This window comes from Rutilus rutilus (genome assembly GCF_951802725.1).
Source record: "Rutilus rutilus genome assembly, chromosome: 14".
Taxonomy (NCBI): domain Eukaryota; kingdom Metazoa; phylum Chordata; class Actinopteri; order Cypriniformes; family Leuciscidae; genus Rutilus; species Rutilus rutilus.
Window position 1 is genome coordinate 10,711,682 of NC_140219.1, and position 20,974 is coordinate 10,732,655.

A 20,974-nucleotide genomic window follows, 5' to 3' on the forward strand; every position below is an offset into this window, starting at 1 on the left:
CCAGGTCCGGGTGTACATCAGTCACATGGGTATATATCTCAGTCCTGATGGAGGGTGACAGCCCATGAAAGCATGAAACTGCCCAGTTTTGGTTTGGAGAGTCTCTGGTCTTCTTAAAGTAAAATGGAGGGCAAGGGAATCTAAAAGAGCTGGGCCAGGTATCTTATGCGGTGTTTAAGCAAATTATGCAGCCTAAAAACTTTCTAATTGCACTGCATCTAAGTACATTACTGAAAGATGCTGTCTGGGTTCTTCATGCCCTCTCGATTCCATATTGCAGCAATTAGCACATGGTCTATGATAAGTTTTAGAGACATGCTAAATGTGTTTACTCAAATCCTGGCCCTTTTCTCTGGCACTTGAGAGCATTTTCATTCCTTAATTATTTGAGTAGTTCACACATTTAATGCTAAACATGTGACTCGTTTATTCATAGCAGTAATTATAATTAACGTATACTCATGTTTTTTTATCAGGCTCGGTTCCCAACATGCATGAATCTCACAGGCTCTGCGAGCATGAGGAAAATTGGACTGGAAATATCTTGCATATATTTCAGCATCAGTTTAGAAACAAGTTTTCCAAATCTGAATGATGAATCTGCTGAACCAAAACTGGACGGAACGATTGGGTTGAATCAGTCAATCCATTTTGCGAACAAATCATTTAGTCTGGTTTAGCCAAAAAGCTTTGTTCACAAATTGGTGCTTTAACATGTTTATGCTTGCACTGGTAAAATATACCTTGACTTAAGGTAATCAGATTGTTAGTTAGTTAGGAATTACTTCAGGGTTTCTTATAATGTCTGAAATACAAATTAAAAGACAGTTCCATTTGTGTAAAATTCTTATATATTGTTTGGGGAAGGTTTTGAAGCCAACAATGTGTTAAAAAATGACAAATCTTCCTGTCATTTTTCTGCTTTTGACTCTTGTTTACTCACGCTCCTACTTGTGATTGGTGTGTCTACGTGGTTCTTTATCATGATTGGTTTGTTCAGTTGGCATATCTGTATGCTTCATGCTTCAAACTAGTTACATCCCCCAGTGGAGTCAGAAGGCAATTACTTAACGCCACGCCGGCCCACAATGCCGTTCCTTTCACCTGTCAGGGCTGATATGCCTCCGGAGAGAACGTCAATCCACCTGCTCTGTCTGCTAAACAGACAAACACTCGCACACACACAGAAATACAGGATCCGCTCAATATCATTGGCAGTGGAGAATTGTGTGATAAGAAACAGTGCCTCACTTTAAACAAAATTGACTTCGGTGAAAGGCAATACAGACTTTTAAATATTGCCATATGGGAAGTGAGAAAAAAAACAAGGTGGCAAACCGAGGAAAAAAAACAATCTTTCTCTTTTATCTAGAGAAAGATAGATATATATAAAAAAATCACGGTTCTGTAATATGGTGTGAAATGCACTTTAATTAATCAAATTTAACCAGAAGTCTATCCAATTTGTTTTCCTTGAACAGTCCCTCTTGTATGAGCTCCAATTAGAAGTATGTGTATTGTGATGGCATGCTAATATGAGCGCATCTCCAGTGTCTCTACTGACAAATGGCATGGAGATGGTGTTTTTCACAGGTGGTGTGAAGTCAGCCTTTCTTCAGCTTCTATTACTGCCTGTCTCTCACATTGATTGGGTCACAGTAAAGGTTTTATTCCATCTGACTTCAATGACTTCAACTTTTAAAAGATTCTGCAGCTATCACAGAAGCCTTACAGACTCATAAATGTACTAGTGGATGGGCGGCGGAGAGCGGAGCATGACTTTTGATGGAAGGGCAGTTGGTAATTATGATTGAAGACCGTTGACAGCATCGCTGCTTGTTGGAAAGGGTCTGTTGTTGTTTTCTTGAGCTTTTTCTCTGTATATTGTAAACTATCCTAAAGTAGCAGTTCTAAAGTCTAATGACTGAAATCTTGGTGTTCCTCTGGTTTTCTCTTTAGCTGTGTTTACATAGTGTTTGGGACTGACAGGTGTGACTCTCAAATTGTTGTGTTCATTCCAGGGTTGTGTGCCATTCAGAATTGGGTTGACTGAGAATGTCAAGACATTTACATTCCCGTTCAATTCCTGACTATGAATTTAATTTAAACTGAGGTTGCAAACAGATGCCGATAAGCATTTCAAATTTGGAGGTTAGGTAGAAAATTGAAGCCGTGTTTCCACTTCAGGAACTTTCCCCAGGAACTAGGAACTTTGGGGTGGTACTCTGTGTGTTTCGACCACAGGAACCAGGGTCTAAATGAAGTTCGGGGGTAAAGATTTCCCCCTCACAAAGTCCCTGCTTGCGAGGTAGAACTTTTTCAAAGTTCAGGAACTTTTAGGGATGGGACTTGGGCGCTGAACATGCTGATTGGTTGAGTTCATGCCGCATTCCGATTGGTTGACTCCACGCAGCATTTAAATTTAAACAACCATTTTTAAAAATCTGCTCTCCTACGTCACCGGTCTAATTTGCTTAATCTTCATGGTACTTTAGACCACGGTGGAAACAGAAAGCAACAGTTCTGGGGGAAAAAAGTTCCTGGGACAAATTGTTCTGGGTAATTTCGGTGGAAACGTGGCTTTAGTAACACTTTATTTTGATGGTCCCTTTAGACATTCTGTTGACTATCATTGCACCTACATGTCAACTAACTTTCATTACAGTATTAGTAAACTCTCTGCTTAATATACTATGCTAACACTTTATTTTGATGGTCCCCCAACAGACATTCTACTGACTAAAAGTAACTTTGCAAGTACGTGTCAACTTATTTTACTAACCATACCAGTCTACTAATACTCAAATGAGAGTTAGTTGACATGTTATTGACATGCAATGTTGCTTATAGTCAACAGAATATTTAAAGGTGTCCATCAAAATATAGTGTAACCGAAAAATTCAAAGAAATTGAAATTCAAAGAAATCCCCTAAACTGACGCTTTCAGCTAGAAAGTTACACTACTGTTCAAAAATTTGGGGGAGTGGCGTAAGCGGGCAAGCGTGTTGGGGGACCGTGCGATAAACAACCCCCTAAAAGAGGACTAAAAAACGTATTCTGCTGCTGTGTGCGCGGGATTTCTCTCACTGAGTTGAAATAACTGTAGCTCTGCTTGCAGTAGAAGCATCACCATTTTGTAATGGGAAAGACTCATGCTGCTGCTGTGAGAGATGGTCGAGCCCTGAGGAAGAGTCTACTCATCTGCTACACGTGCTCTAAATGAGGGGTAAAACCTGTACTTGCTGCACTGTCATTAATCACAAACAATGACTGAGGATTAAATGCCTGGACAGCACCTGCCATATATTTCCACATTATATGTAGTCTTGCATTGTGATTGGTGCACCATATTTGTTTAGGCTGCATCTGGGTATTTTTAATACCATAATCTCTTTCTCTCTTTCTGTTTCCTACACTGAAACAAATACTCATCTTCTCACTTGTATTCCTTGTTCCTTGTTCTGAAAAATCCATTTGTCTTTCAATCCTACAGGGAATTGTAAAACGCGGTGCCTTGCTTTGGAGCAAATTCCAAATCTACTAAGACACAAAAGAGTGTAATTGAATGGCTTGAAAAAATATTGTTGAATTCTAGAGCTCACTCATACACATGGTGTGTTTTGAAAGGTAGTGTTTTATTTTTTTTAAGAGAGTTCAGATTCATTTTTGCCAGTGACAATAGGGTAAAAAGATGAAGATGTAGCCATGCTTAAAGGAATAGTTCACCCCAATTTGAAGGTCCAAAAAGGACATATAGCACCATTTGTGAGTGTGTGTGTGTGTGTGTGTGTTCAGGATTCTAAAATATTAATACACCCAAAACTTTTGAACAATTTTATATACTTGCATGATACTTTTATGTCACTTTTTGTCCTTTATGGTGTCTGGCAGAAATAATCTCTACTTTTTTGTATAGAAAAAGGCTCAGATGTGCGGTAAAATTAAATGTTGTGTTTCATAGAAAAGAAAAAAAAACTTAAGTAATGACAAAAATGGAATTATAAGAATCCTAGAAAAAAATATCAAGAGTAATTGTTGCCTTTTGTGCATTGTCTATACACTCCATGAGAGGTTTAATAGTCATGAATAGAAATGACTATTCCCCCCCACCCCCACCCCATTACTGGCATTTCCTGATATAATGTGACATGAGCTGACAGCACTATTATAAAATGATTGGCTGACAGATATCAAGTGATTAGGAAAGGAAATGTAAAAATAAATAGGTTTGCCTTGATACACAAGAGATTTACTGTCTAACATTGGCTGTTTAGTGTCTCCAAATTCAGTCTGCTTTTTTCCAGTTCTGATTTCTGAGTACCTCATATTATTCTCTCATTTCCCTAACAGCTAGAGTTCATTCTCTTTGTCCACACCACTTTTTAAAACTGCTTGAGCTTGTCTTTTTGTTTTGTGTTAGTGGTGCTGAAATGGACATTTTTTAATGTTTTGCTGAGAGTTCTTAGTGGAAAACAACAATGTCAAATTCAGCTCTCACATGCTCAGACACATGCTCCATATTGTCTAGGTTTTCCATGGCTCACAGTCTGTTCTTCTGAATTCACAAAATAAATGCAAATACAGGGGTCCTTACTTCTAATGTACAACCTCTGGTGTAGAGCTGCAATTTTGGTTTATTAAAATAAAAAGTTATATTTTCACATATTAAAACCCAGAACCCTTTGAGCTGAAAGCAACAACTTCACAATCAATGATGAATTCACAATCAATTGATGATCCTTGCATTAATTCATTGGCTTACAAAATCCCAGGATAGACTGTGCCAGATAAATATGTTTGAAGTTCCTTTAAACACTTGAATTGAAGTGGAGCTGCGGTATCAAGGTGGTACCACACTCCCGCAGAATCAATCGCAAGAACAATCCTCTTTTTTTTAAGTAGCCTGACTGCTCCAATTTTGCTGATTGTAGCAAAACTTATTAAAATAAGATAACTACAGTGCTAACAATAAAAAGTGACATATTAATGTATTGTTTACTGTAAAAAAAAATATATATATATTAGGGGTGTAAGAAAAAATCGATACACATGAGTATCGCGATATTTTATTTTGCAATACTGTATCGATTTTCAAAAACGCAATATCGATTTTTTTTTTTTTTTTTTTTTTTTTTTTTTTTTTACGTCCAAAAATATTCATGGTAAGACGGTGGTTCACGTTTATGTTGTTTAAAAGGCTCGCCGAACGGTGCGTGTCCACTGGCACGGAGCGAGCGGAGCAAGCGTTTTCAATTCATTCCATGGAAGTCGAGCTTCACGCTCAGCAGTGCAGGACCGGAGAAAGCGTTGAGAGCGACTGAGAGCATCAAAAGGTTGGGCAGTTCTCGACTTTATGCAAATATCAAGCGAAAAACGCGGTCGGCAGTTTATGATGGATTTAGTGCGTAAATCATTTTGTTTACAAATTAGATGCTTTGCAGTTGTTTATATATGTTAAAGATTTTATTTTGGATGTGTTTATTGTTATTATATTGGCTGGGTTTATAAAATTGAAAGGATCTTTGCTTGGTGCATTTGGAAACAAAGCTTGTCTATTTCTAAATGTAATCGCGTGCATGATGATTATACTGTCCGTGTGTTGAAAAAAACAAACACACTCGTAACAGACACACCCCAAAGCGGAGACGTTACAGCGTTGCCAGCGGCACCGAGCGTAGTTTTGCCGCTGTAGTGGACGCGCACCGTGAAGCTGCGTTCACACCAAACGCGAATAGAGTGTCTGGCGCGAGTGATTTCAATGTTAAGTTAATGCAAAGACGCGTTTACTCGCGTCTGTAGGTCCTGTGGCACGAATGAGGCGTTTAGCGCGGCAGACGTTAATTTGCCTCATTCGCGCGTCCAGTTCTTTTAAAATCTTTTATCAAATAAAAACTTGATTTCAATAGGCCTATATGACACATTCATTTTGTTCACTTTCATTCATTTTCGTCCAGTTCACGTTGTTGTTTTGTATTGTGACAGGGGCTCTGTATTTTCTTTTATTATGGCCTACTTGAGAAATATACAAATTTGCTCACTATAATAAGAACCTGTGAACCACAATACCAAACTGGCAGTCTGATTTTCTGTGAACTGAATTGTTAACCTAAAGTAAACTTCTTTGACTTTTATGCACATCATGTCTTTTTTTTTATATAATTTTTTCTAAAATTATAGTCCTACTTTAAAAAAATCCCAATATATCGCCTAATGCACAGTATCGAAATATATTGCAATATATTGAATCGTGACCCATGTATCGTGATACGTATCGTATCGCCAGATTCTTGCCAATACACAGCCCTAATATATATATATTGAGAGGGATATATATATATATTAACGTAATTTTTTGGTTGACAGCAACATCAACAATCTTTAGCTCATGCAGTCTGTTTTAGCTAGGTTAGAATCCTAGAATTGATGGTTAACACCTATGTTTAACACATACATTCATTATGTCAGCAATATTTATTAATGCAACACACCTCTGCTTTTCTCATATAGACCTGGGTTATTTGAATGGATTTTTAGTCATTGTTTAATTTTAGACAAAAATTAGTAGACAAAAGAATTAGCAACTGCTGTGAGCTAACGATCACCTGCTTTTTGCGTTAGGCTTGTTGTCTTTTAGCTAGCTGGCTCATAACATTTATTTACTAATTAGCTTCTAAAATAGTACAGTTTACTGCAGAACACCTCATTGTGTTGGTGTGAAATAAACAGTTATGGAAATGTAGAACTGAAAGTTAAAGCTCCAATCTCCTCCCGAAGATCCCCAAAAAAAGCCCATTGGTGCCTCCGTGACTATACATCACTCAGAGACGCTGTCAATCACAGCTGTCGATTATGACCGTCACATCCCCGTTTTTATAGCATCAAATAACTAACTCAAACCAAACTAAATCGAAAATACGAAATCTTGAATATGAATACGAATAAAATACGAACATCTCTGAATGCACCAGCGTGATAACTGCCTAAATTGAAGGAAACCATATTTGAGACTGACAGAGACTAACACGGACGAGAAGAAATTGTTGAATAAAGTCGTTTTATATATATATATATATTATTCTCGTCGCTTCATAAAATTAAGGTTGAACCACTGTAGTCACATGGACTATTTTAACAATGTATTTACTACCTTTCTGGGCCTTGAAAATGGTCATTGAGTCGTTGTCTATGGGGGGTCAGAAAGCTCTCGGATTTCATCAAAAATATCATAATTTGTTCCCGAAGATGAACAAAGGTCTTACGTGTTTGGAATGACATGAGGGTTTTTAATTAATGACACAAGTTTCATTTTTATGTGAACTATCACTTTAACTCAACTGTGTAAAGATGTCTTTAAAATGCCTCACTTCTCTGCCAACTTTGCAGTGTAAATTCGGCAACAGACAAGTTAAGGCTGCTCTGTTTCTGTTCAAAATTCAGTGTAAAGATGCAATGCATCAAAGCCAGTATAAATGATGCTTGCTCTGACCCAACTCATCTCCTAATATCAAAGTATAGAGTTGCGATTGCTGTGTAAATGCCTTTATGCCACCTCTGAGCAGCATTACACAGTCTGTGTGAAGGCACTTAAATGCCACTTCAGAAGCACTTATGTGTCACCTTCGCAGTGTAAATTTGGCAACTGACAAGTTAAGGCAGCTCTGTTTCTGCTCAAAATTCAGACTTAGAAATAAGAAAACTCTACTACATATCTGATCTCTGGTTAAATACCTAAAAGTGACACTCATGTATTTGTGCTATGGTGTATATACTCTCAGATCCTCTCTCTCTCATAACTGTTCCACAGAAGTATTCCCCTGAAATCACTCATGAACGCAGAGAGTGTGCCATGCAGAATGAATCAGACATTAAATGAGGGTTGCTAAAGGTGCACCAGCGCTACACTGCTGTTATCCACTATATGAGATGAGAGCAACACAATGAATAAGAGACATTAGCGACTAATTTGGTAAATTAGCTTTAAATGAGAGCACAGCGCTGAAATGCGAAATTGCCGCTTGCGAGGCGAGAGGCATATTTGTCTTGCGTGCAAGCTGGTTATAATTTCCAGGATCTTTAATTGCATAAATTTGAGATATCCCAACCCATGTACTCATTTGTTTTGCCGCAGCTTGATTATGTTTTTCACTTGTGTGCATCTCTGTGCATCGCTGTAATTAAAATAACTGAAAAATCATTTTAGATGTCACTAACATGATCATGGGAAGGAGATCAAATCAATCAAGACTCAGTGCGATTTTATTGAGGAAGCTACTTTAAAAACAGCTCGTCAGCCTGGCATAAATTAAAGTTGTTCAAGTACTGTAAAGGTACTCTTGAAAAAAAGAGTTAGCTGTAAGCTAGCAATACAAAAGTACACTGAAGCCCCCATATGGAAGAAATCTGTTAAACAAATTAATACATTTCACCTTGGTTAATTGTTTCTTTTTGGAATTAAATGAGATGCTCTCACTCTACAGACAAATGTATTTAGCCTAACTTAAGAGTATAACTACTTTACCTTTCTAGTAGAGTGCTGACGCTTTTCATTTTGACATTTTTCTGATCTTTCTCATTTAGAGGCTAGTCGCTGTCTGCTTTATTAGCAGGTGTCCTTGGTTAACCCAAAAGGTCAGGGTATAGCTCCACTGAAAAGCAAATGAAGGGACTTTACCGTTAATTAGACCAACTGAAGTGTTGGCACCTGGCTCTATTATTCCTCTCACGCCTTAGAAAAACTGAAAAATGATTTATGAGGATCTTTCAACAGATATCCTATAATGACTGAATGACGCTGTTGAGTCTTGGCTGTGGAGATAATTAAATTCAAACTAGATGTTAAGTTGAATAGTTTTTAGTTGAAAAGAAGCCTTCATAATGAACTGCCATGTTTGGTTGGCCTTTCTGCTGAGAGGCTCGTAGGAACAGCTGTTAATTCTCACCATCATTAAAATCTTAATTTCAAAACTAAGTGAAACTATCAGGAGATGCGTGCTTAAAAGCAGCACAAAGTAGGAGTATTGACACAAATTTCACAATTCGATTCGATTTCGATTCACAAGCTTGCGATTCGATTCGATTCGATTTCGATTACGATTTGATTCGATTCAATATTGATTATTTTGGATATCAGGTACAATACATTGCAAATTTTCTCAAGGAAAGCAAATCTCTTAACTATTATTGTAAACTATGGGAGTCAGTTGTAGCCTATAGGCCTTATTAGCCTACTATAATATTGAAGGTAAAAATTAACTGATTTGTATACAAACACTTAAAATACACTTTTATTTATTTTTATAATAATAAAGTTATGTGAAATTATATCAAAATGTAAATGCTGGCTGTCACAAAAAACTTTCCAGATTTATTCAAACATGCATTAAATATTGAAGAACATTAAAAATTATAATGAATATGTAATATGGTGCATATATTTAACAAAATGCTCCTCTCTAGAGTTAATTTTTCTAGCTGACTAACGAGATTATGGTCACTGGATATGTTTTTTCTGAGGTAAATGTGACGTTACATGACATTGTTTACTAACGTCTTTCCACGGTTGAAACACTGACCGAGCGATTCCATGTGACATGATACGGACTTCGATAGTTGTAGGCTACTCTATCTTTTAACACACTCTCAGATGCTCATTCATGTTTATTTCGGGCTGTAACTGGTATTATTAAGGCGGAAGAGAGGATCATGTGCGCTCTGCGCTGCTGCTTCTCTAGAGCTGAGCTGCGCCAGAGCGATCTCACACCACAGCGCCAAAACGGTAATTATGTTTTTGAATTTCATAAGAAAATGGACGTAATTTCAAATCTGAGACTTTGTTTCATATCAATAATAACAGAGCTATTAATAGCAAACTATTTTTTATTTTTTTTTGGATGGGATGCGCGCATCAATGTTCCATTCATTCATCAACTGAAAACAGGATGACTAATCGATTCTTGGGATTTAAGAATCGATATCGTTTCGTAAAAAAGCAATATTTTTTACCCAGCCCTAGCACAAAGCCTATCAAAATCATTCTAGAAAGTGTTGTGAAGCTATGATTTAGATTGTAAAGCCATCTCAACTCTCGCCTTGGGCAGTACAGCGACTTCTGTCGTATTAGATGCTCATCAGATTCTCTAAAGAGTCGGAGCTGATTGATGGGGCTCATAAATGGAATTGGGGGGTTGGGGTGTGTGCTCGTCCCGCTCCAGGTGTGTGTTTGCTTATGTGTTATGTGAAAGGTGACATTTCAAAGCCAGAAAACGTAGTGGCTTGTTGCACACACGATCTGTCCCAAAATCTAGTAAGCTGCCTATGAAGGCATCATTCTAAGGCATTATATGCATGCTCCCATTTTGACTCATTTCAAATGCAACTTAGTTTATCTTTCACAGTGAAGACAATCCAAGAATGCATTGCATCACGCTCAGTGCAGTGTTATTTTAGTATTATTTATATACTATTATAGTATTTTATTAATAATTAGAATTTTAATTAGTTTTTTTTTCTATTTTCAGTTTTAATTTTAATTTTAGTTTTAGTAATTTTATGTGCTTGTCATTTTTATCTTTTATTACACATTTATTTTACATTTATTACATTAGTTGATATTTAAAAAATCAACTAATATATGTAATAAATGTGTGTGTGTGTGTGTGTATATATTATATATATATATATATATATATATTAATGTGTATATATACACACACACACACATATATATATATATATTTACATTACTATTTTTTGTTTACGGTTTTACGTTTTGTGTCTTTTTTTAATGGAAACTTGTTTCCACCACGGAATAAAAAAAACAAAAAGTTTTTTAAATTGTGACTTTTTACCTCACAATGCTTGTTTACATCTCGCAAGTGCGAGAGAAAAAAAAGTCAGAATTGCACGATTTACATTCGGAAATTGTGAGAATTAAAGTCAGAATAAAGTCTTTCATCTTATTTTATTTCAGTTATACCAAAAATTATCTTTAATAGTTTTAGTTTGGGTTTTAATTTAAGCTAACAAAAGTCTACAGTATAAAATCATAAGCAAACTTGATACCGTCAGAAAAGGCTGACTTTAGGTAGTGGTTTGTAGTGAGTGTGGAATCAAACCAACAACTCTAATATGTAAATGCTATATTTATGGTATCCTTAAATACATATGCTATCTTTTAATAGTAGCACATAAATCATAATACTAAAATAACCAACCAACATGCAAAAGCCTCCTTTAAAAATGGGTATGACCTATTTGCACATGTGGCTATTTGTGCAATTATAATACCTATAGAGATCTTAGCAAAATATGTCCTTTGAGAATATTTTTGTACAAAAACTTATTGAGCCTTGTATTAAATCTTGACTGAATAGTAGAAATATATTTCAATGGCTGATGTTGACGCCTTGTGAACAAATTTACTGGGAAAAGAAAAAAATCAAGCCGATATCAACCACACTTTGTCTCCCTTTGTTTCTCAGAGGTCTATCAGCTTAGCCTTCCCGAAGACCAAAAGCTGAGCGTCACCACGGTAACGGTGGGTCAGAGCGCTGTTCTCACATGTGCCATCACTGGAGACCAGCTGCCGCCAATCATCTGGAGACGCAACAACCATGCCCTCAACATGCTGGAGCTGAAGGACATTAACGTGAGTGACATGCGCCTTTACCCTAATTTTGTCTCCGTCACACTCTGCTTTTGCTCGTCAAGCGTGTGTGTGCGCGAGCCATCTGGAAAGTGTTGCAATCATCTACCTTTTTAAAGCTGATGAAAAGTGAGCGGCAGCATTTTCAAGCCAATAAATTGCTTGACACACAAGTGCAAACGTACATTCAACAGCGACCTTGTTTTTAAAATGATACGACATGGTGTGAGATCATTCGATGTTCAATCTAATCTACTTGGTCTCTCTCAGTGTGCTTTCTGCTCAGTTTAGCTTTTAACGTAATGGAGTTTGGAGTGAAACATTCAACAAAGAGATCGAGGCCAGGTGGGATTTCACAAAAGAAACCTAACACTAAAAGAGCTCAAATTAAAGTCTTCAAAGATTTCAAAAGGTTCCACAAAGTTGCCACGCTTCCGTTATAATATATATTTATTACAGCAACCTTAACCAACCCAAGCTGATGAAATATGGCCCCATGATACTAAATTGAGATATGAGTGATGTTTTAAATGTTCGTACTGTAACGCAACATCACTCAGCGCGGCTACAACTCAATAGAAAGCACATTAGTGTAAATGAGAATTGAGAGAGAAAATACTCAAGAGAAACTAAATGGGTTTGGTAGTCTTTTATGATGCTTGATTGAGCCAATATGAAATGAAGTCATTTAAGAAAAAATAGTTAACAAAATAAATTAACAGATGTACTTAAATAAATGAAAGCAGTCTAGAGAATATGTTATGTCTCTCGTGGGATATGCTACAGGCTAGAAACTCAGTTTGTCTAACATAAATGAGTACAAATCCATTAAACGCAGTGTTATATATTTATGAATAAATATATGTGCAGTCTGCCAGAGAAAATGTTTTTTTTGTGTGTGTGTGTGTGTGTGTGTGGGGGGGGGGTATTCCCAACACACTACAGTTTATCCTACAATATATTATATAATGTAGAAGAAAGCTTTTCATGATTATGTATGTTACACTGTATTTTTTACTTCTATTACTGTGTATATATTTGACCAGCCAAAAGCCCGTCTCACTTGGGGTATTTATTCAATTAAGTCAACACTAGCCTCTGTGTCATCCTCGATACATTAAACGTTTATGAGGCCTTTAAATGAGGAAGGAGTCCGTGGCTGCCAAGATCCATCTCAAGAACCTTCGCCCTGCAGTCCCTTCCACAATATCAGCCAGACGGGACACACTGTACACACTCACACAAGATGGTAGCATCTACATGAATAATCTACAGACTCAGAGGAAAGCTTGTTTAAATGTCAGCAGCTCTACAGACTATCCTTTAGGACAGCAAAGCTGGCTGACCTAAACCAGAAGACTCTAGTAGGCAGAAATACATTCGCATACCGTTGGGGTATCCTGCATTCCCAGAGAAATTAATGTTATCATGTCTGTCACACATGTCCCACATTTTATTTTATTTTTTATATTGTAATGCATTTCTTTTTTTCTTGTGTCTACTTTTTAGTCTTCTATCAGATAGAAGCTCATTTATCCAAGTATAGTTATATTGTTAAGTTCAGTGAATTGTACTTTTATTATTATTATAAATGTTTGATTTGATTTGAATCATTATGCATTTCTTTTTTTCTTATGTCTGCTTTTTAGTCTGCCTTCAGAGACCCTCATCTTTTTTAGAGTTTTTTTTTTTTTGTGTGATTTTGTTTGTTTTGTTTCGCTTTGGTCTTCTGTCAGATAGAACCCCATTATCCAAATATAGTTGGGGTTATATTGTTACGTTAAGTTCAGTGAATTTTATTTGTATAAATATTTTATTTTATGCATTTCTTTCTTTCTTTCTTGTGCCTACTTTTTAGTCTACCATCAGATAGATCCTCATTAATGCAAGTATAGTTAGAGGTAATATCGTTAAGATCAGTGAATCTCGTCTTCATGTAAGAAAGTATCTAGTGCACGTTAATGTGATAAAATGAGGGCGCTTGCTGAGCGTTGCATCATGGGATGCTACTAAGTCCACGGCATGGCCATTATAAAACGGCTCCCTGAATACATAAAACAAAAGAAGAGGATTTAAAGACTAAAGTACTGTGGGGAAAACTTTACTAAGGATTAGCAAGAAGAACCGTTTGAGCTAGCATATGGTCTCACACTGTTCAGTATTATAATGGCCTATAAAGGTGAATGATAAAATTAAAAAAAGACTGCCTAAAGTAGATGCCTAATTATTAAAAAGTGACAGCTGTTTCCTATGCAACAGAAATCTGATAACCAGCAGTTAACCATCTTTGCATGTTGACTTTCTTATTTGCACCTAAAATTATTCTTGAAACTGAAATGTTGTTTCAATTGATTTCCTTTCTGCAGATCCCCTCTCAGGTAGGTTCATGTTTTGGGGTTTGCATGCCTGTAAGCTGCTAGAGTCTGAAAACCCTAAAGCTAATCAGTTCTAACACCACAATTAACCCTTGGTGACTCACAAATCTGAAGACTGGGTTACGGTGCCTGCACTATTGAGCTGGTTCAGAGTCAAGGGAAATGAAGGAGCTGATGGTTTGCACTCTTCAATGCCTCTTCAAGACATCCTATTTCTCTGTCCATTTACCATGAGCTTTATGATGCCATTTCCTAGACTTATATTTTGCAGTGGTTTTCTGTATGTCATATCCCTTATATAATATACTGTACATCAGTGTTGGGGAAATGCTTTAAGCTGTAGCTTTGGAATCTTCAAGCTACCAGTCAAGCTGTCAAGTTACTAACAAAATTTGTATTTATGCATTTTTGGATTAAACTGATAGATGTAAACCTAATGACAGTGATAGTATACGTATAGAATCAATCAGGGAATCAAATAAATCATCATGAATCACACTTCCCAACAGAACTTCAGAGAGAGAGTGTGGGTTTGAGAGCGTGTTTGATTATTGCCTCAGTTTGTTAGGTTTTAAAGCTGCATGCTCAAAATAGTGTCACATAAAACCAGAAGTGTACCATCATGCTACACTGGCACTCATTGGTAAAAGTAGCTCATTAAGTAGAAAACTGAGCTAAGTTAACAGCATCAGTGCTGCACAATACTGGTGTACACATTCATTGTGGTTTTGTGCGCATACATGTGAGTGTCCACGTATATTCAATCTTACTGCATAATTCTGACTTTATCTGGATTCTGCAGCATAATCAAATCAAAATTTACATATTTAATCAGAAGCATCTGAATTGTCCTTGAAGGAATACTTTCATGTTCCTGAGCATCAGGATGTCAGGAAAGGCCGGTTGACCTTGTAAAAACAGTGGCGTTTGAATTTATTAGCTTCATGGGGTTTTGTTTGGACATTGATGCCGTTTCTCTTCAGCCTTTGTTGTCTCTGATGCTGCTTGTTGCTGTACGCACTGATTCTTCTTTTTTTTCTATTCTTATCATTAGACTTTCAAATGACTTGGTACGATCTGATTTCATTTCATATTCAGAGGCTCCTCTGTTTTGCCTCTTTATAAAGCACTTTTTTACTGTACTGCGGTTTTCACTCATTAAGAGCATGTTGAGACGAAAAGGGCTTGTTGATTTGTTGATTTGCACAATCAAGGTCGTGGCCTGTAGTGAGCGGTTTTGCATCCTTATTAGTGCATATTAACACAGCCAAACTGCCGTTCTTCATTGATTGTTCTATTACAGGTATGTCCAGAGGCCAGTTACAGCCCGCAGCTTGTCTATTAAAATATATTATATGTGGTAACACTAACTGAAATCATGAGATTGTGGCAGAAATGTGGAATATTCATATAAAAATGTATTATATTATTAAGGTAGATATATAGGCTATTAAAGGAGGAATGATATAGGCCAAATTACATGAATTTTTGTTGTAAGCTAGTAGTTTTTGAGGATTTGTATTTATACTAAGTTGTTTATAGAATAAGTATACCATATAAAGCCATTCCATATACAATATAGTTACTTTTTTGGTGCCACTGGCACTGCCACTGGTCTCAAATATTAGTCTGAGCTCTATAAATAATGAAGGAGATGTATCCGGACCCCAGGTGTGTCTACAACATCGAATCTAGCCCCCTTTAAAAAAAAGAAAGGTTGGACACCCCTTTTCTGTTAGAACTGTGTGGCTTTGTAGAAACAGTAGATTAAATGTCTGTTAATGCTATTATCTGACTTGATAATGTTGTCTTTGAATTATCTTCATTTCAATTTAATCTGTTTATCATGTAATTCTGTCATCAGTTGGCAGTCCTAATTATTTGCAAATTTTTTAGATGCATGTTCTATACCTTCTGCATAAATACTCATAAATAAATAAATCAATCAATATTTCTCTCTTTCTCTCATTTTTAAAGAGACAGTTCACCCAAAAATACAAATTCTATAATTTACTCACTCGCATGAAATTTAAAACCTGTATGTACTTTCTTTCATCTTGCAGAATACAAAAGATACTTTTTTATATACCCATACAGTGAAAGTCGATGGGGTCAGATGTTATTTTGAAAAAATCTTCTTTTGTGTTCTGCAAAAGAAAAAAAAAAAGTCATACACAAAATTAGAAGAAATGGAGGTTGAGTAAATGATGACAAAATTCAGATTCTTTTATATGAACTGTTCCTTTAAATTTGTTGTTTTTCTCAGAAGCAGTGTGTTGAGAATAAATGGTGTGTGTAGCGCTTTAATGACGGCCTGCAGCAGAGCTGATGCAAATGTCCGCTGCAATCTGCTCCTATTGATTACCTTGTTTTTTAACTGTGCCCGTTCTCCTTTTCTTTCTCTCTCTCTCTCTCAGTCCCTCTGTATTTTCTTTTCACTATGTCACAGAACAGTTTCACTGCAAGCTGCTCTCTTTTCTCTCTGCAATCCAGTATATGGATGCTTGATTGCACTCCCACTTTTTTATTTGCAGATTTATGCATTCAAACTAACGTTGGTTATAGTAGTTCACTCTGGCATTTCCAGCTCTGGGCTGTTGTTTGCACTTGTGTGTCATAATCTCTCACTCTTTAAGGTCATGTTGATGTAATTTTGTGTATTTTTAACAGGATTTCGGAGATGATGGATCACTGTACATTACCAAGGTGACCACTACACATATGGGCAACTACACCTGCCATGCAGACGGCTACGAGCAGCTATTCCAAACACACATCCTGCAGGTTAATGGTATGTAATATACAAGCATATTCACTTGTGGAATGAGCAGTCAGAATCAAGTATTCGAGAGAGCATGAATTTAATCCAAAATGTCATATGCACTGTACTGGACAGTAGCTTTTGCAATGCATATGTTCATAGCAAACACTGATAGTGATCTCACATGTTATACTGTAGGTGGCACGTTATATACCAAATGTTACATGCTTTAATAATCACTAAATAAGTGGAAAGTAATAGCTGAAATATGTTGATCCACAAGTTTGTAAAATTAATAGCTGAAATATGTTGATGAAGTTCACACCAAGGACGATAACTATGGTTATAATAAAAATATAGTTCTAAAAAATGTTTCTAAATATAAAAGAATAGCAGACACACCTTTAAAGGCACAGAGAAACGGTATAGTTGGAATCACTTTCTGAACGATTTTTTTCAGCTGAAACTTATCGTCTGCTGTTTTTGAAACTAATATAGTTGTTTTTATAGTTATCTTTACATTTCTTTATCTTTTCTTTTTTATATATCTGTATTTTCAATTAAAAAAAGTAGCAATGAATAGTATATAAAATGAAATGCATTTAAAAAAGTACCTGTATTCTATATTTATAAAACAATACTTATAAAATGAATAATAGTAATAATGCATAATATTTTTTTATTTTATCATACTTCAGCTATTACATTTTACTTATAGTAATTATTACAGCATTAATTATTATAATTAATATATTTTTTACTTATATTAATTAGAGTTTGTAATGCAGATTTATGCATAAACAATCATATAATACATTTTTATTATTAAATAATATTGTTGTTAACAGAGTACTCAGTTTATGGTCCATAACACAGGGAGATTAAAAAGAAGGGGAGAATTAAAAATGCTTTTTTATGATGGTAAAAAGTGTCTCTTGCATCTTTCTTGTTCTCTGCGGCTGAAATTGATTAGAAAATTGTTCTCATTCCTTGATCTCCTGCTACCTTTTTCCTTGTTGTTTTTCATTGACACATGAAACACATGGCAATCAAATGGCCCTAAATGATAACATCACAATGCAATTGAATGAAAAACAATTGAATTTGCCTCCGGAGCCGTTGCCTAGCAATTAATCGTGGTCAGAGCTGGGAAAAAATTAGAAATTAATTAAGGGATGTGACACATGTTCCCTTTTTGTGTTTTGAGCCACAAGGGCACTGGTGCTCCCCTTTACCTAATTAAGCTTCCTGATGACCAAGAGCAATGGAATATTGCTTGGTTTTTTTTTACATTCCACAGTCAGTTTGCTAATGCTTTTACTATTATTGCATCTGTGTAGATTAATTTGAGCTAAAGCATTTACGTTTCTCTCAAACAATTTTAATTAATTTCCTGCACGGCACACGTAAATGACGGCTAACCTTTTGGCTTCAAATTGTTGTCCTTAGCGCCTTTTTCATTTAGAATAATGACAATATTAGGTTGTTGCTTTATTTTTAAGGCAGGGTTTCGCTTGATGGTTAACCAAGGTTAAAAATCAGGCAAAAAAAGAGAAACATTAATTACCATCTCTGTGGTGTAGTATGTGTACATTGTGTGAGTGGGTGTCATTTTTCGTTATTTGTTTAAGAGCAGTGTTAGCTGTGAAAATGAAAGGGGTCAGACAGGTTCACAGAGACCCGCTGAGTCTCTGAGATGGTGAAATGGAGAGGAAACTCTAATCGAGGACACTGAAAGCTCGTCAGAACCGACGCACATACAAAAGCACTAGAAAAACACACAATTCTCTGTGCCGCATGTAATGGACACGTCCGCACACCAAGAGACAAGACAAACATAAACTAATAAATCTGACTCTCAATTTCACGGAGAAACAAATACACACAGAGAATTTATCCGGTCCAGTGATGCCGGACTTACACACCACCGAGCCAAAACACTTGCTTATTCTCACAGAAAATCAACACTGAGGAAAACAAAGAGAAGGAGTGAGATTGGAGGAGACGAGGGGCCATGAGAATTTTGTGATAGAGCTGTCAGCTTTGATGTGTTTCACACAGGGGACAATCTCAAGTCGATCCCCAGGTAATAAAATACACACAAAGACAGATAAAGGCACACACACACTTACACACAGAAAGAAAAGTCATTTCGTAGGGATTTTGTATCATTTCTAGGTTAAGCTTAGTAAAGAATAAGAACGAGAGAGTGCTGGTTATGTTCTAGTTCATTTAACCACAATTCTGTCACTTGGTTTTTCTAATGTAATTCTCTAGCTATAATAATAATAATTGAAAAAAGGATGAATAAAGGGATAATTCACCCAAAAATGCATTGTCTCATTATTTTATTTTACTTCATGCAAACTTTTATGCGGTAGTATTTTCCCCCAATATGAGGTTTTTTGAAGATTATCCTTGGTATTTTTCTCCATATAATTAAAGTATTAAATATACAAGCATATTCACACTTACTTAATGACCAGTTAGAATCAAGTATTTAAGAGCATTTAACTGACATTCAAGAATGACTGTTGAATTCAAGGAAGCATCTGCTTTATCCTGTTGTTTTTTTCAAAATTAGTGTTTTTGAAGATTGTCCTTGCAATTTATATTTAAAAGTGAAAGGAAACCAGATCTGTCAAGCTGTAAAAATGACATGATTGACAAAAAATATACTAAAAATAGTACTTTACATATTTGAAGAATAATGACTTCAGGAAATAATAACATTTTGGTTTGTTCCTCACACAAATCTATTTTAATGGCTTTTCTTGTAATATTAATATTGAAATATGGTAAAATGATGATTTTTAAACGTCTTTCTCAAGCTAAGTATTACACTGTAGATATGATTCTAAGTTTTCCTACATTTCCTTCATGCTTCATGGCTTTGTTTTCACACGGTTTACTGTTTATGAAAATCTGCTCATTAGCAATGAGCTGATCTTGGAACACCACAAGGACCTGAGCTCGCGATTTTTTACACTAAATGATTTCTGCTTTTCAATCGTGAGTTGAACGCCACAGTCCCAGGGAGCTTAATGCTCTGATTCCACTCCCTGTGCCTTGAAGCTAAGCATTTCATTAAATCAACCCCCTTGCGTGCTTCAAAATTGGTCACCCTGCCAGCACTGTCCAAACATTTCCTCTAATTTCTCCCCTTTCCTCACTTATAGAGCTCTAAATAAGTAAATAAGCAAAAATATACTTGAAGAATGAAAAAAACCTCTTATTTCACCATTCTGACCAGTTAGGGTTGTGTTTCCCAAAAGCATCGAATACATTTATAAGCAGATTATAAAACCATTGCCATCAATGGTCTCTACGATCAACTTGGCTCCCAATGCTTTGGGGAGAAACAGCCCAGGATGTTGACTGTTTGTTCATTCATTATCTTTGCTTACACTTTGTCCTTTCCTCTGTTTTTTTTTGTTTGTTTGTTTTTTTTCTTCATAGTGCCCCCTGTTATCCGAGTGTACCCAGAGAGCCAGGCACGCGAGCCGGGGGTCACAGCCAGTCTGCGGTGCTACGCTGAGGGCATCCCCGACCCACAACTCTCATGGCTGAAGAACGGCATGGACATCACCACGAAACTCTCCAAACAACTCACACTTCAGGGTACAAACAAATAACCATTGGACATTTCCGATTCTTTTTATGATTCATGATTGTAATGCTGCAAATGGCACAAAAATGACACTTCACATTTATGGAGACAAGCATTTAAACATACCCAATAACTATATGACAATTATGGATGTCAATCTTTTTCATTCTGGTTCCTTTCATTTAAAGAATCTTTTAGTGCCATTAAGGAATAATATTTGTGGGAAAATGCAATTCCACTGCCAAATGATGAGATAAAAATCTCACAAGAGTCTATAGACACTTTTTCACCATCGAGCCAAACCATTCTCATTGCTTAACCATTCCATTTCGTGCCGATCTGGCCCAGCCTGAACGGATATGGTTCCATGTTCCACTGTGGGGCTGATAACAAACCTCTTTGGAATGTAATACAAATGTGTCAGTCGTTGCCTTCGTAAGGCAAGACTTTACAGACAGGATGAGATGTAAATAGCGACCGCATTATGGAAGATGATTGGGTATTTCTTTTAATTTGACTATTAACTTGTGTTTACTTCGCTCAAATTGTGCACTTTGCTGTAGAGAAACTGTTAGCCAGGCAAC

General features: G+C 36.3%; 1 protein-coding gene across 2 annotated transcripts in view; it reads left to right on the forward strand.

Annotated features, from left to right (window-relative positions):
* Positions 1–20,974, forward strand: part of fstl5 (follistatin-like 5) — a 117,017-nt gene that overhangs the window by 67,346 nt on the left and 28,697 nt on the right. For both annotated transcript variants that reach the window (XM_084430508.1, XM_084430509.1), the window contains exons 7-9: positions 11,481–11,647; positions 16,690–16,810; positions 20,240–20,401. In XM_084430508.1, the coding sequence (XP_084286634.1) occupies positions 11,481–11,647; positions 16,690–16,810; positions 20,240–20,401 (450 nt within the window). The remainder of the gene's footprint in view (positions 1–11,480; positions 11,648–16,689; positions 16,811–20,239; positions 20,402–20,974) is intronic.